At 35.3% G+C, this 12,017-nt stretch overlaps 1 protein-coding gene across 3 annotated transcripts; it reads right to left on the reverse strand.

The window, feature by feature from the left end:
* Positions 1 to 1,074: 1,074 nt before the first annotated feature.
* LOC113495034 lies at positions 1,075 to 11,664 on the reverse strand. Of its 3 annotated transcripts, none has more exons than XM_026873600.1 (2): positions 11,219 to 11,664; positions 1,075 to 3,041 (listed from the first exon to the last, which is right to left on the reverse strand). In XM_026873600.1, the coding sequence occupies exon 2, from the start codon at positions 3,028 to 3,030 to the stop codon at positions 1,108 to 1,110; it is 1,923 nt and encodes a 640-aa protein (XP_026729401.1). In that variant the 5' UTR covers positions 3,031 to 3,041; positions 11,219 to 11,664; the 3' UTR covers positions 1,075 to 1,107. The 3 variants fall into 3 exon arrangements, with proteins under 3 accessions (XP_026729401.1, XP_026729400.1, XP_026729399.1); XM_026873599.1 differs by lacking the exon at positions 11,219 to 11,664 and adding an exon at positions 7,181 to 7,630; XM_026873598.1 differs by lacking the exon at positions 11,219 to 11,664 and adding an exon at positions 7,185 to 7,628.
* Positions 11,665 to 12,017: the final 353 nt, after the last annotated feature.

Consider the following 12,017-nt stretch of genomic DNA (forward strand, 5'->3'; position numbering starts at 1 on the left):
TGGCAGTCATTGCTAGATAGATATTTCAGAATAGACGCTTTATTACTACGACAGATACCCACTTAAAACCGTACAAGCCTATTGCAAGGCCCATTTTGTTAACATAAATAAAGCCTAAATACTGTCTTAGGAGCCTTATCAAATATTACTTATTTTTAATTACCTGGATATTAACGAAAGAACAGGTTTGGTAAACGAATGAAAAACGTTTATAAAATGTTACAATTCCATCCGAACCCAGGCTGTTTTATCTTACCTTTTCCTCGGTACTGGGTACAACAATTTAAAAAGGAATCCTGCTGCAGTAGTATTCAAGAACGAATCCATGACAATTATTTATCAGCTAATAGAGCAGTGACGTCAAAGGCATCAAAAGCGAACTAGAAACTACCGAGTTACCTTTGTAGTCCCCGCTATTCATGCAAATGAGTCTGAAACTCCTACTTACCAACGAGTTACACTCCAGGAGCAATAGTCTAATGACTTTCTAGTTTTAATTAAGTTTCCGTATAGAAGTGAATTCGAACCAAAATAACATCAAAAACTCTGATTCATTGTAACCTTAAATTGGAATATAAGCCAATATTCGGAACCATATATATATGTAATGTCTAAGAAAGGTCTAAGTTGAGGAGCTCGTGGCTAAGTTATAACCGCATAAGTGAAACAATCACAGGTTAAGCTATGCTTGACGCGGTTGGTCCGTAGATGGGTGACCATCTTTGTCATTACGAGTTCCTCCGTGTTTCGGAAGGCTCGTTTAATTGTGGGTCCCGGCTGTTAATCCTACATCTTTGACAGTCGTTACAGTTAGTCAGAAGCTTGAAAAGTCTGACAACCAGTCTAACCAAGGGGTATCGTGTTGCCCAGGTAACTGGGTTGAGGAGGTCAGATAGGCAGTCGCTCCTTGTAAAATACTGGTACTAGCTGAAACCGGTTGGACTGGTAGCCGACCCCAACATAGTTGGGAAAAGGCTAGGCCGATGATGTCTAAGAAAGGTCTATGGTAATAAGTCTATCACTAGGTTATAGTGAGACCTTTCTTAGATAAGATTTTGGATTTAAAAATAGAAATAATTCGCTCAACCGTTTAATTTAGTTACAAATTTACGAAGAACAATTTTTGCATGTGATGACAAAGTGTTGGAAGCAAATAGGCTTATGGCACTCAACGCAGCTGTGTTTTGTCTTCCTATCCCTAGATGCCGGGCAGTCTTTGCATCTTCTGTATGACGACCTAGATGTTGTTGAATATGAAGGCGTTTCTCCAATATGCTTGTAAATGAGTTTCTGTATATCGCGAGGCAATTTTGCATTGTTCTTTTTATTCATAAGATACTTTTTTATCAACGCCAGTCCAAGATTTCTTATGAACTCTGATCTTTCGACTTCAGATTTATTATTCTCACGGTATAATATAAAACTATTGATTGCAGCAATCTTTAACATGTTAAATAATATAAAGGGAGGCCAACGCTTAAACAAATTACGGACATCGTATTCTGAACAAAGGTCATCAACTTCTTTAACACCAGTTTTGGTATCATTGTAAATTTTTACAATTTCTGGTATTTCTTTGTCATCTCTTGCCTTCAAAACGTCATCGTGATGTAGCGAAGATAACAAAAGAATAACTTTTGATTTTTTGGGAGCATAAGAGAGTAATGTGAGGTCATCTTGAAATCCATATCGTGCACTGTTGCAAGCTCTTCCGCGTTCATTTTTTATGAAATCTAGAGGAATTTCTTTTTTTTCTTTACTCAGTTCTCCTGTGATTGTTAAACCGTGTTTTGTAAGCAAATGTTGGGCAAGGGGTATACTTGTAAACCTGTCATTCAAAGTCACGTTTCGATTTGTTGTAGAGACCGGAGCTACTAATCTATTAACAACATCAAATGGATCGTAACTTACAAAAAATGGCCCTTCTGGTTGGTCTCCTGCATGTATTTCAAGATTAACAGTATAAAGCGTTTTAGCATCTACTAAAGTATACATTTTAATACCATACGAGCCACCTGTGCCTATTTTCTGTTGGCGAAACGAACATTTTCCCAAATATGGTGTAAATATCTCACCCAACGCAAGGCGATCGCTAGGTTTATACGCTTTTTGACAGTTCTTCGTGAAATTTTCGAAGATTCGTCTTACTTCGGCAATATTATCTTTTTTAAGCCTTTGCTTTCGAGTAGTAGCATCATCAAAACGTAAACAATTTTGTAGGAAATTGAATCGAGGCAAAGGTATTGTCATTTTAAACATAGCCATATCATCAATATCATCCGTATCATCATCATCATTGCCATCTGATTGCCATAGATCAGAAAAATTACGGAATCTAGAAGTATTCAATCCAGCGATATACATTAAGCCAAACAAAGCCATAAGTTCATCCATCTTCACATCTTTATAAATATAACGATTGCTCGCAGGAGGATCAGTTGTTATTCTGGACTTTATTTCAATGTTTGTATGTTTGAGTATGTTTGCTAACATTTTGTTGTTTATGAATAAAATCCAGCAATCCAATTCAGATTTGGCTTTAGTTGCATAAGGTTTCACACCAGTCTTGATCGGATCATTTTGCCTTTCAGTGATTGTAACTTGATCTGGATTGGAATACCAAATGGTTTTGCCATCTTTTCCAGTGTATAAGGATTCTTCTTTCTCGTGCTCTTGAATTATTTCTTCTCCGTCACTCATTTCATCTCCATCATTGATTATTTCTTCTGTTTCAGTACTTTCTCTTTTAATAGACACGTTATAAATTGCTTTATCACACAATTCTGGTTCCGTATTAGTATTTACCTTATCATCGTCATCACTCGTTTCTTGTTCTGCATCAGGTTTTTCTCGTTTTATAGTTATTTCATCAAGATCTTCATCACTTACTTGTATTGTATTACTTTTCCCTCTTTTTACAGACAAGTGATAAACCCCTTTATCATTTTTAAAAATTAACTCTTTCGAATCTTCTTGTTCGATGGCTTCGGAAGATCCGTCCATAAGTTTTTGTCTTTTACGGCCCGACATGTTGAGTACAACTGTTAACAAAGAGAAGAAGTCCTTTTAGTAAAATATTTATCTACTCTAATGTTATACAGAGGAAAGATTTGATTATTTGTTTGACACGAATAGGCTTTGAAACTATTAGACTGATTTGAAAAGAACTTTCACTGTTAAGAAGCTACATTATTCCAGGTGAACTTAGGCTATAGTTCATTTTCAAAAAAATTAGGGTTTCGTAAAAAAATGCGATATTATGCCCAAGTTGTCAAATCGAAAACCTACATACGTAATTTAATTCTTAATATTAATATTTTTAATATCATTTTAATAGGATCATAGATTATATAGTCTTGTTGCAGATTATCAAAAAAAAGTGGAAAAACAATAAGTTTTCATTCATGATTTTTGGTATTACGTAACACAACCAAATTTATCACAAATCTGGAACGACATTAGCGCTGTCGCATCTCTCACCCAAAAAAGATATACCTACATACCGTAACAAACGCATATGCACTGTATTCAAAATTAAAATTCGGTATGTTTAAAATTTTAAATGATCAAGAGTATGTTCTCGTTATGAAACTGATTTTTTAGTACCTAATAACAAATATTACGTAAGTAATCCAACCCAGGTTACCCAGGTATAATTTCTTTTTGCAATAAAAATAGTGTATATTGTTTGACACTATTCCATTTTTTCCAATAAATCTTTTTCCAAATATTTCACTCCCACCACATCTATGTATTGGCTAGAGGCCTCTGTCGTCACTCGCCTATACCTACGCGATAATCACCTACAGCGAGCGACAACTGTTACTAAGTTCCGTTTAAATTTTAAAAGTAGGTATGCTAGAGGCGGTTTATTTAAATATTATATTAAACAGTAGATGCATTAAGGTTAAATAATATTTCGTAATAAATAGTTAGTTAATAAAAATTAATAAAAAATATATTTATTATAAAGAATAATGTTTTTTTTTTAAAACCTACTTTGTTAAAATTCCACTTTGCTTGTACCTAGTACTGTGGACTATAGTGTCTATAGTACGCTTGAACTGTGACGTAGCGTAGGTAAATTCTGAACACAAAGGAAGTGTATGTAATCATAAGGTACGGTTTAAAATGCACCAGGCGCGATGGAATCTTTTTACGCCTTTATAATGGCGGCTTTCTTCGAGATCAAAGAAGTGCAACTTCTGGTAGGTAGTATTATTCTTTACTAGCTTTTCGCCCGCGTCGAGGTCGGTTATATCACGTTTCCAAAAGAACTCTTCAAAAGTCCTGGATAAAAACTATCCTATGTTCTTTCTCAAGGTCAAATCTATCTCTGAACCAAACTTTATTATAATATTAGTAGGGATTCTGTAGAGGTGGCCACAAACCAGCGTTGCCAGACGTCCCGATTTTGGCGGGACGTCTCGATTTTTAAATCAAATTTAAATGTCCCGCGCAGTACATGCTCGGTCCCGCTTTTCGCAGAGAACTTGACCGTACGTGGCAGATTGCTGAGAAAGAAAGTCGCGTAATGAAGATAAGAGTGTGGGAGAGAGAGAGGCGGATTCACACCAAGTACGAATCTAAAAAAAAGCTCTATAAATTTTTCGCCCCGCTTCTGACGGAAGAATCCCGCTATTTTCACTCAAAAAGTACCAAAGTCCCGAATTGTCAGAAAAAAAAATTACTACTCCCGCACTAAGGAATTTAATCCTTGTGTCGCGGGGGTTTCACAAACAAACATACAATTCACATGCACAAAGACACCCAGCCTAAGAACAAGCATTCGTGAATCACACAAACGCTTGTCCTACACGGGAATCGAACCCGCGACACGTCGCGCATAGTGGGTTAGGCGGGATGACCTCAACTGCTCGGCTATCCGTGTAGTCAAATTAAATGAACATACGTATCAAAAAAACTTGACAAATTAATTATTTTTTTTGCTATTTAGTCTTGAAACCATAATTTCAAATTCAAATGCTCCAGCAAATACGTTATAACACTCAAAGTTAAAGTAAAGGAGAAATCCAATTTACATTGACAAAATAGGTATTAATCTAGGCGCGCTATACACGAGTAAAGCAGATAAAAAGTAAACATAACCGATGTGCTCGCCCTCGCTCTACCCATTGTGAAAATTATTAATTTTTTTAACTATTAATTTTAATTATCACTTATTCCGTCGTCGTCAAAAATGAACACTTAATTTAACTAAAAACCGGCCAAGTGCGAGTCGGACTCGCGCACCGAGGGTTCCGTACAAACCTGCAAGGTTTACAAAGTTCGTTCATTACGACAATCGAGTCATATAAATATATATGACTCGATTGTAAAACGTTGCTTCATGCCAAATTTCAAGATTCTAGGTCGACTGGAAGTACCCTTTAGGTTTTGATTCCCTTGCGAGTACTTGCGAGTTTCAAAATATGCAGCTTAAATTGCTGTTTCTTTTGATTGCGTTGACATAGAAGTTTGATTTTGTTACAGCTTAAAGGTATTATAGACCTGAGTATTTGGTATGAATTTCAATTTAATACCTCTACGCGTTTATGAGGAAATAGGTAGTAAGTTTAAAATTATTAAAAAAAAAAATATTATGTGATGTAACTAAAAATTTATGGTTTTTGTAATTTTTCCTTTATCTATGGTATAAGACGTTGCTTCGTACCAAATTTCAAGATTCTGAGTTCACGGGAAGCACCCTGTAGGTTTTGATTCCCTTGCAAGTGTCGAAAATTTGCGGCATAAACGGCTGTATCTTTTGATTGCGTTGCCTTAGAAGTTTGATTTTTTCACAGCTTCAAGGGACAGTAGACCTGAGTAATTGATATAAATTTCAGCTTGATACCTCCACGCGTTCCCGAGAAAAAGGGTCTTGACAGACGGACGGACGGACGGACGGACAGACGGACGGACGGACAGACGGACAACAAAGTGATCCTATAAGGGTTCCGTTTTTTCCTTTTGAGGTACGGAACCCTAAAAACAACAAAACAATATTTTGCTCAGGTATAATACATGGAAATCTAAATAACAACTTATTATTTAGATTTCTATGGTATAATACCTAATAGTTATAATTTCGAACCCAACGCCAGCGCATGCCACGAGCAGTGCGTACACGCACACAAACATAACGTGTTGGACGTTGGTGAGACATGCGACAGCGATAATATCATTTCAGATTTATGATGAATTTGGTTATGTTCCGTGATACCAAAAAATATGAATGAAAACTTATTACTTGTCCACTTATTTTTGGATAAATTGCAACTAGACTATATAATCTGTGTTCCTATTAAATGGATATTAAGAATATTAAAGTTTTAAGTACAGAAATATTAAGTTGAAAACATGCTGTTAACGGTGTTAAAATATACGAAATGGAATTCGCTCGCATTTCGTAAATAGTGAATGTTTTAAACTAAAAGTTTAATAGGAACCTAGATAAATACCGTCTGTATCCGAATAACATAACTTTAAATCGGTGATATGTTCGTAGCGACAATGATTTTGGTATTACGTTTGTATGGAAAAGTTTTCGTTCACCGCACCCTTAAGTCGTTTCGGAGGAGTACGGTAACTAACATCGTGACACGGGATAGCACTAAAGCAATAACATGATATTAACTCGTTATAATTTACAATTATCTGAAGTTAAACTGCCCACAACTATAATTTGGCCTAACAATCAATCATAAAACATGTTACACTTTTTGTCAGTTAACAAACAAAACAATTGTCTCGAAAAGAGTTCATGATTAAAAAAATAATCATTATCATTCAAGAATATTAATGATACGGTTATAAAAGAATAATATATGGTCCAAGTACCCGTATAAATTAAATTAAATCAAACAATAATGTCAAAATGGTCACCTGTCAAACTCATGGCCGCACATAAACTTAAACCTCAATTTTGAGTTTTTTTTTGTTATCACTCTACCAGATAGGTATGCATAAAGATCTAAACACAGAGTTGTCATATTTTACGAAACGGTTGTGTTTTAAACCGTGTTTGTAATATACATGCCTATAAATAGAACAGCAGTCGGATTACGATATGGACTCGCAAATTTAAACACGACTCCCTACTGTTTTTTTCAACGTGTTGACGTTAAGTAAACTGATAAAAACGATACTGAGCAATAATAGTGGATAACATGGCACGTACTTACTTAAATTTGGGTTGTATTACACTAGAATTTTGGAAAGAATAAGCATTGATCGCCACAACACACACGGGTATGATCGACCCACAGCACCGCGCACGTCTCACTTCTACTGCGTGCGCAGTCGTACTAACGGATGTGACGAGGGGAGTAGCCAGACAAGGTTATCGACGCAAGCAAGAGTGTTGTTACGGCTGGGTGTATATCAGACCTTAATTTGTTAGCACTAAGGTTGCTATTACAAAGCTTTATTTTTAGTTTATTTCTTAAACTTGGGTATGAGATACCCCACCTTAACGCTATTGACATAAGGGTCATTATAGCATATTTTTAAAAATGGCAGACGGTTTTAGTTGTGACACTTTTTTGCGGATTCTCGGTTTGCATACTCGTAAGTTCGGATGACAAACGAACAAAAATGTCATCGCCATTTTACTGATAACTAAATTCATTTGTTTAGGTATTTAAAAAGGTAAACAATATTTGTGTCGTTTTTGCGAACATATCTTTATATAACGAACGACTGATATATTTGATTTTGTAATCTTTATTGATGCTTTAAATTGTTTTTTTTTAAACTGAGGTTTTAGACAAAACATACACTATTACCTAGTGCTTACCTTTTTAAGTGCCTAAACAAATGGAGTTCGATTTCTTATCTTTACTGCATGCCACGGCCGTGCGAAAAGTATTATGACGCCTTTTTATTGTTTCAGACCTAGCACTATTCTCACCAAACTGTTTTTGTCTAATTCTTGTCTTTGTTAAATATGACAAATAATACGCCTAGTTCTTTAATTCGAACATACACAACTGATGTTAAAGCAGTATCAGCCAGCGTTGCTAGATTTTTTTTTGACAAGTCGGGACTTTCGTGCTTTTTGAGTGAAAATAGCGGGATTCTTCCGTCAGAAGCGGGACATAGTAAAAAAAGGTATATTTTACGTTCCGCGCGCGAACAAAACATAACGAAAAAGTGTATCTTAACTCCGCGAAAAATTGTTCGAGCATTTTTTTAGATTCGTACTTGGTGTGAATCCGTCACCCACGCTAAGCCACTGGTTTCAAACAATATGCGTATCGTATAAAGCGTAAACGTTTACAGCTAGCGGTACTAGTATATAGTACCGACTATTCTCTGGTAGGTACCTACTAGTCGAAACTAATTAAAATTGTTGAGTACCGGGTAAAGACTGACCGATACGTTTGATGTTTGAGGATACTTTAACACGCATAGGCTATGAGAGTTATCGAAAATCGTCTAGAGTACCTACGCTGCATTTCACAATTCCCTCGCTCGATTTACCTACGTTTCAATATACAATGTATTGTCCGGCGGTCATGTGTAATAGCTCGTGGTATATTATTTATCTTGCTGCTTCGTGTATGATTTATTGTAAAGTGCAGCCCACAACATTATTGATTTAGGTGACCCCGACGTCTTGTGAGGTTTATAGTTGTTTTATCGGACCAAACTATACAAATTATTGTAAAACGGTGGTTTTTATGATTGACAATCAAATATATCAGTCATAAATATCATTATGAATCGGTCAGAATAAGTTGATATTATTAGACTTTTAATGTAACAATGTTGGGTGCATACTAAAATGATGAGTATATAATACTATAATAATCGCCTTAGTACCTTATTTTGGACAAAACTATTTTGAAGTTATTGTTTCATTTAATTTCTGACTACGGACAACAAAGTGTAAAACTAAAAGTATCACGTAAAACTGTTAGGTATTTGAATAGCCAATCATAATTTAATATAGGTACAAGATAGACAATTTAAATATGAAGAATCAATAACTACTAAATAAGAAAGATTATTTCTTAAATATATTATTTTAGGTAACATCTGGAATTTACAAAAACATTTTTCCATTTATTCCTTAATCCCAAAGCGACGTCACGTGGTATTTATTCATAATGATTACGTCGAACGCATCTACTAACGAATGATGTGCTCGCCCTCGCTCTACCCATTGTGAAAATTATTAATTTTTTTAACTATTAATTTTAATTATCACTTATTCCGTCGTCGTCAAAAATGAACACTTAATTTAACTAAAAACCGGCCAAGTGCGAGTCGGACTCGCGCACCGAGGGTTCCGTACAAACCTGCAAGGTTTACAAAGTTCGTTCATTACGACAATCGAGTCATATAAATATATATGACTCGATTGTAAAACGTTGCTTCATGCCAAATTTCAAGATTCTAGGTCGACTGGAAGTACCCTTTAGGTTTTGATTCCCTTGCGAGTACTTGCGAGTTTCAAAATATGCAGCTTAAATTGCTGTTTCTTTTGATTGCGTTGACATAGAAGTTTGATTTTGTTACAGCTTAAAGGTATTATAGACCTGAGTATTTGGTATGAATTTCAATTTAATACCTCTACGCGTTTATGAGGAAATAGGTAGTAAGTTTAAAATTATTAAAAAAAAAAATATTATGTGATGTAACTAAAAATTTATGGTTTTTGTAATTTTTCCTTTATCTATGGTATAAGACGTTGCTTCGTACCAAATTTCAAGATTCTGAGTTCACGGGAAGCACCCTGTAGGTTTTGATTCCCTTGCAAGTGTCGAAAATTTGCGGCATAAACGGCTGTATCTTTTGATTGCGTTGCCTTAGAAGTTTGATTTTTTCACAGCTTCAAGGGACAGTAGACCTGAGTAATTGATATAAATTTCAGCTTCATACCTCCACGCGTTCCCGAGAAAAAGGGTCTTGACAGACGGACGGACGGACGGACGGACAGACGGACGGACGGACAGACGGACAACAAAGTGATCCTATAAGGGTTCCGTTTTTTCCTTTTGAGGTACGGAACCCTAAAAACAACAAAACAATATTTTGCTCAGGTATAATACATGGAAATCTAAATAACAACTTATTATTTAGATTTCTATGGTATAATACCTAATAGTTATAATTTCGAACCCAACGCCAGCGCATGCCACGAGCAGTGCGTACACGCACACAAACATAACGTGTTGGACGTTGGTGAGACATGCGACAGCGATAATATCATTTCAGATTTATGATGAATTTGGTTATGTTCCGTGATACCAAAAAATATGAATGAAAACTTATTACTTGTCCACTTATTTTTGGATAAATTGCAACTAGACTATATAATCTGTGTTCCTATTAAATGGATATTAAGAATATTAAAGTTTTAAGTACAGAAATATTAAGTTGAAAACATGCTGTTAACGGTGTTAAAATATACGAAATGGAATTCGCTCGCATTTCGTAAATAGTGAATGTTTTAAACTAAAAGTTTAATAGGAACCTAGATAAATACCGTCTGTATCCGAATAACATAACTTTAAATCGGTGATATGTTCGTAGCGACAATGATTTTGGTATTACGTTTGTATGGAAAAGTTTTCGTTCACCGCACCCTTAAGTCGTTTCGGAGGAGTACGGTAACTAACATCGTGACACGGGATAGCACTAAAGCAATAACATGATATTAACTCGTTATAATTTACAATTATCTGAAGTTAAACTGCCCACAACTATAATTTGGCCTAACAATCAATCATAAAACATGTTACACTTTTTGTCAGTTAACAAACAAAACAATTGTCTCGAAAAGAGTTCATGATTAAAAAAATAATCATTATCATTCAAGAATATTAATGATACGGTTATAAAAGAATAATATATGGTCCAAGTACCCGTATAAATTAAATTAAATCAAACAATAATGTCAAAATGGTCACCTGTCAAACTCATGGCCGCACATAAACTTAAACCTCAATTTTGAGTTTTTTTTTGTTATCACTCTACCAGATAGGTATGCATAAAGATCTAAACACAGAGTTGTCATATTTTACGAAACGGTTGTGTTTTAAACCGTGTTTGTAATATACATGCCTATAAATAGAACAGCAGTCGGATTACGATATGGACTCGCAAATTTAAACACGACTCCCTACTGTTTTTTTCAACGTGTTGACGTTAAGTAAACTGATAAAAACGATACTGAGCAATAATAGTGGATAACATGGCACGTACTTACTTAAATTTGGGTTGTATTACACTAGAATTTTGGAAAGAATAAGCATTGATCGCCACAACACACACGGGTATGATCGACCCACAGCACCGCGCACGTCTCACTTCTACTGCGTGCGCAGTCGTACTAACGGATGTGACGAGGGGAGTAGCCAGACAAGGTTATCGACGCAAGCAAGAGTGTTGTTACGGCTGGGTGTATATCAGACCTTAATTTGTTAGCACTAAGGTTGCTATTACAAAGCTTTATTTTTAGTTTATTTCTTAAACTTGGGTATGAGATACCCCACCTTAACGCTATTGACATAAGGGTCATTATAGCATATTTTTAAAAATGGCAGACGGTTTTAGTTGTGACACTTTTTTGCGGATTCTCGGTTTGCATACTCGTAAGTTCGGATGACAAACGAACAAAAATGTCATCGCCATTTTACTGATAACTAAATTCATTTGTTTAGGTATTTAAAAAGGTAAACAATATTTGTGTCGTTTTTGCGAACATATCTTTATATAACGAACGACTGATATATTTGATTTTGTAATCTTTATTGATGCTTTAAATTGTTTTTTTTTAAACTGAGGTTTTAGACAAAACATACACTATTACCTAGTGCTTACCTTTTTAAGTGCCTAAACAAATGGAGTTCGATTTCTTATCTTTACTGCATGCCACGGCCGTGCGAAAAGTATTATGACGCCTTTTTATTGTTTCAGACCTAGCACTATTCTCACCAAACTGTTTTTGTCTAATTCTTGTCTTTGTTAAATATGACAAATAATACGCCTAGTTCTTTAATTCGAAC

This window comes from Trichoplusia ni, chromosome 6, assembly GCF_003590095.1.
Source record: "Trichoplusia ni isolate ovarian cell line Hi5 chromosome 6, tn1, whole genome shotgun sequence".
NCBI lineage: Eukaryota > Metazoa > Arthropoda > Insecta > Lepidoptera > Noctuidae > Trichoplusia > Trichoplusia ni.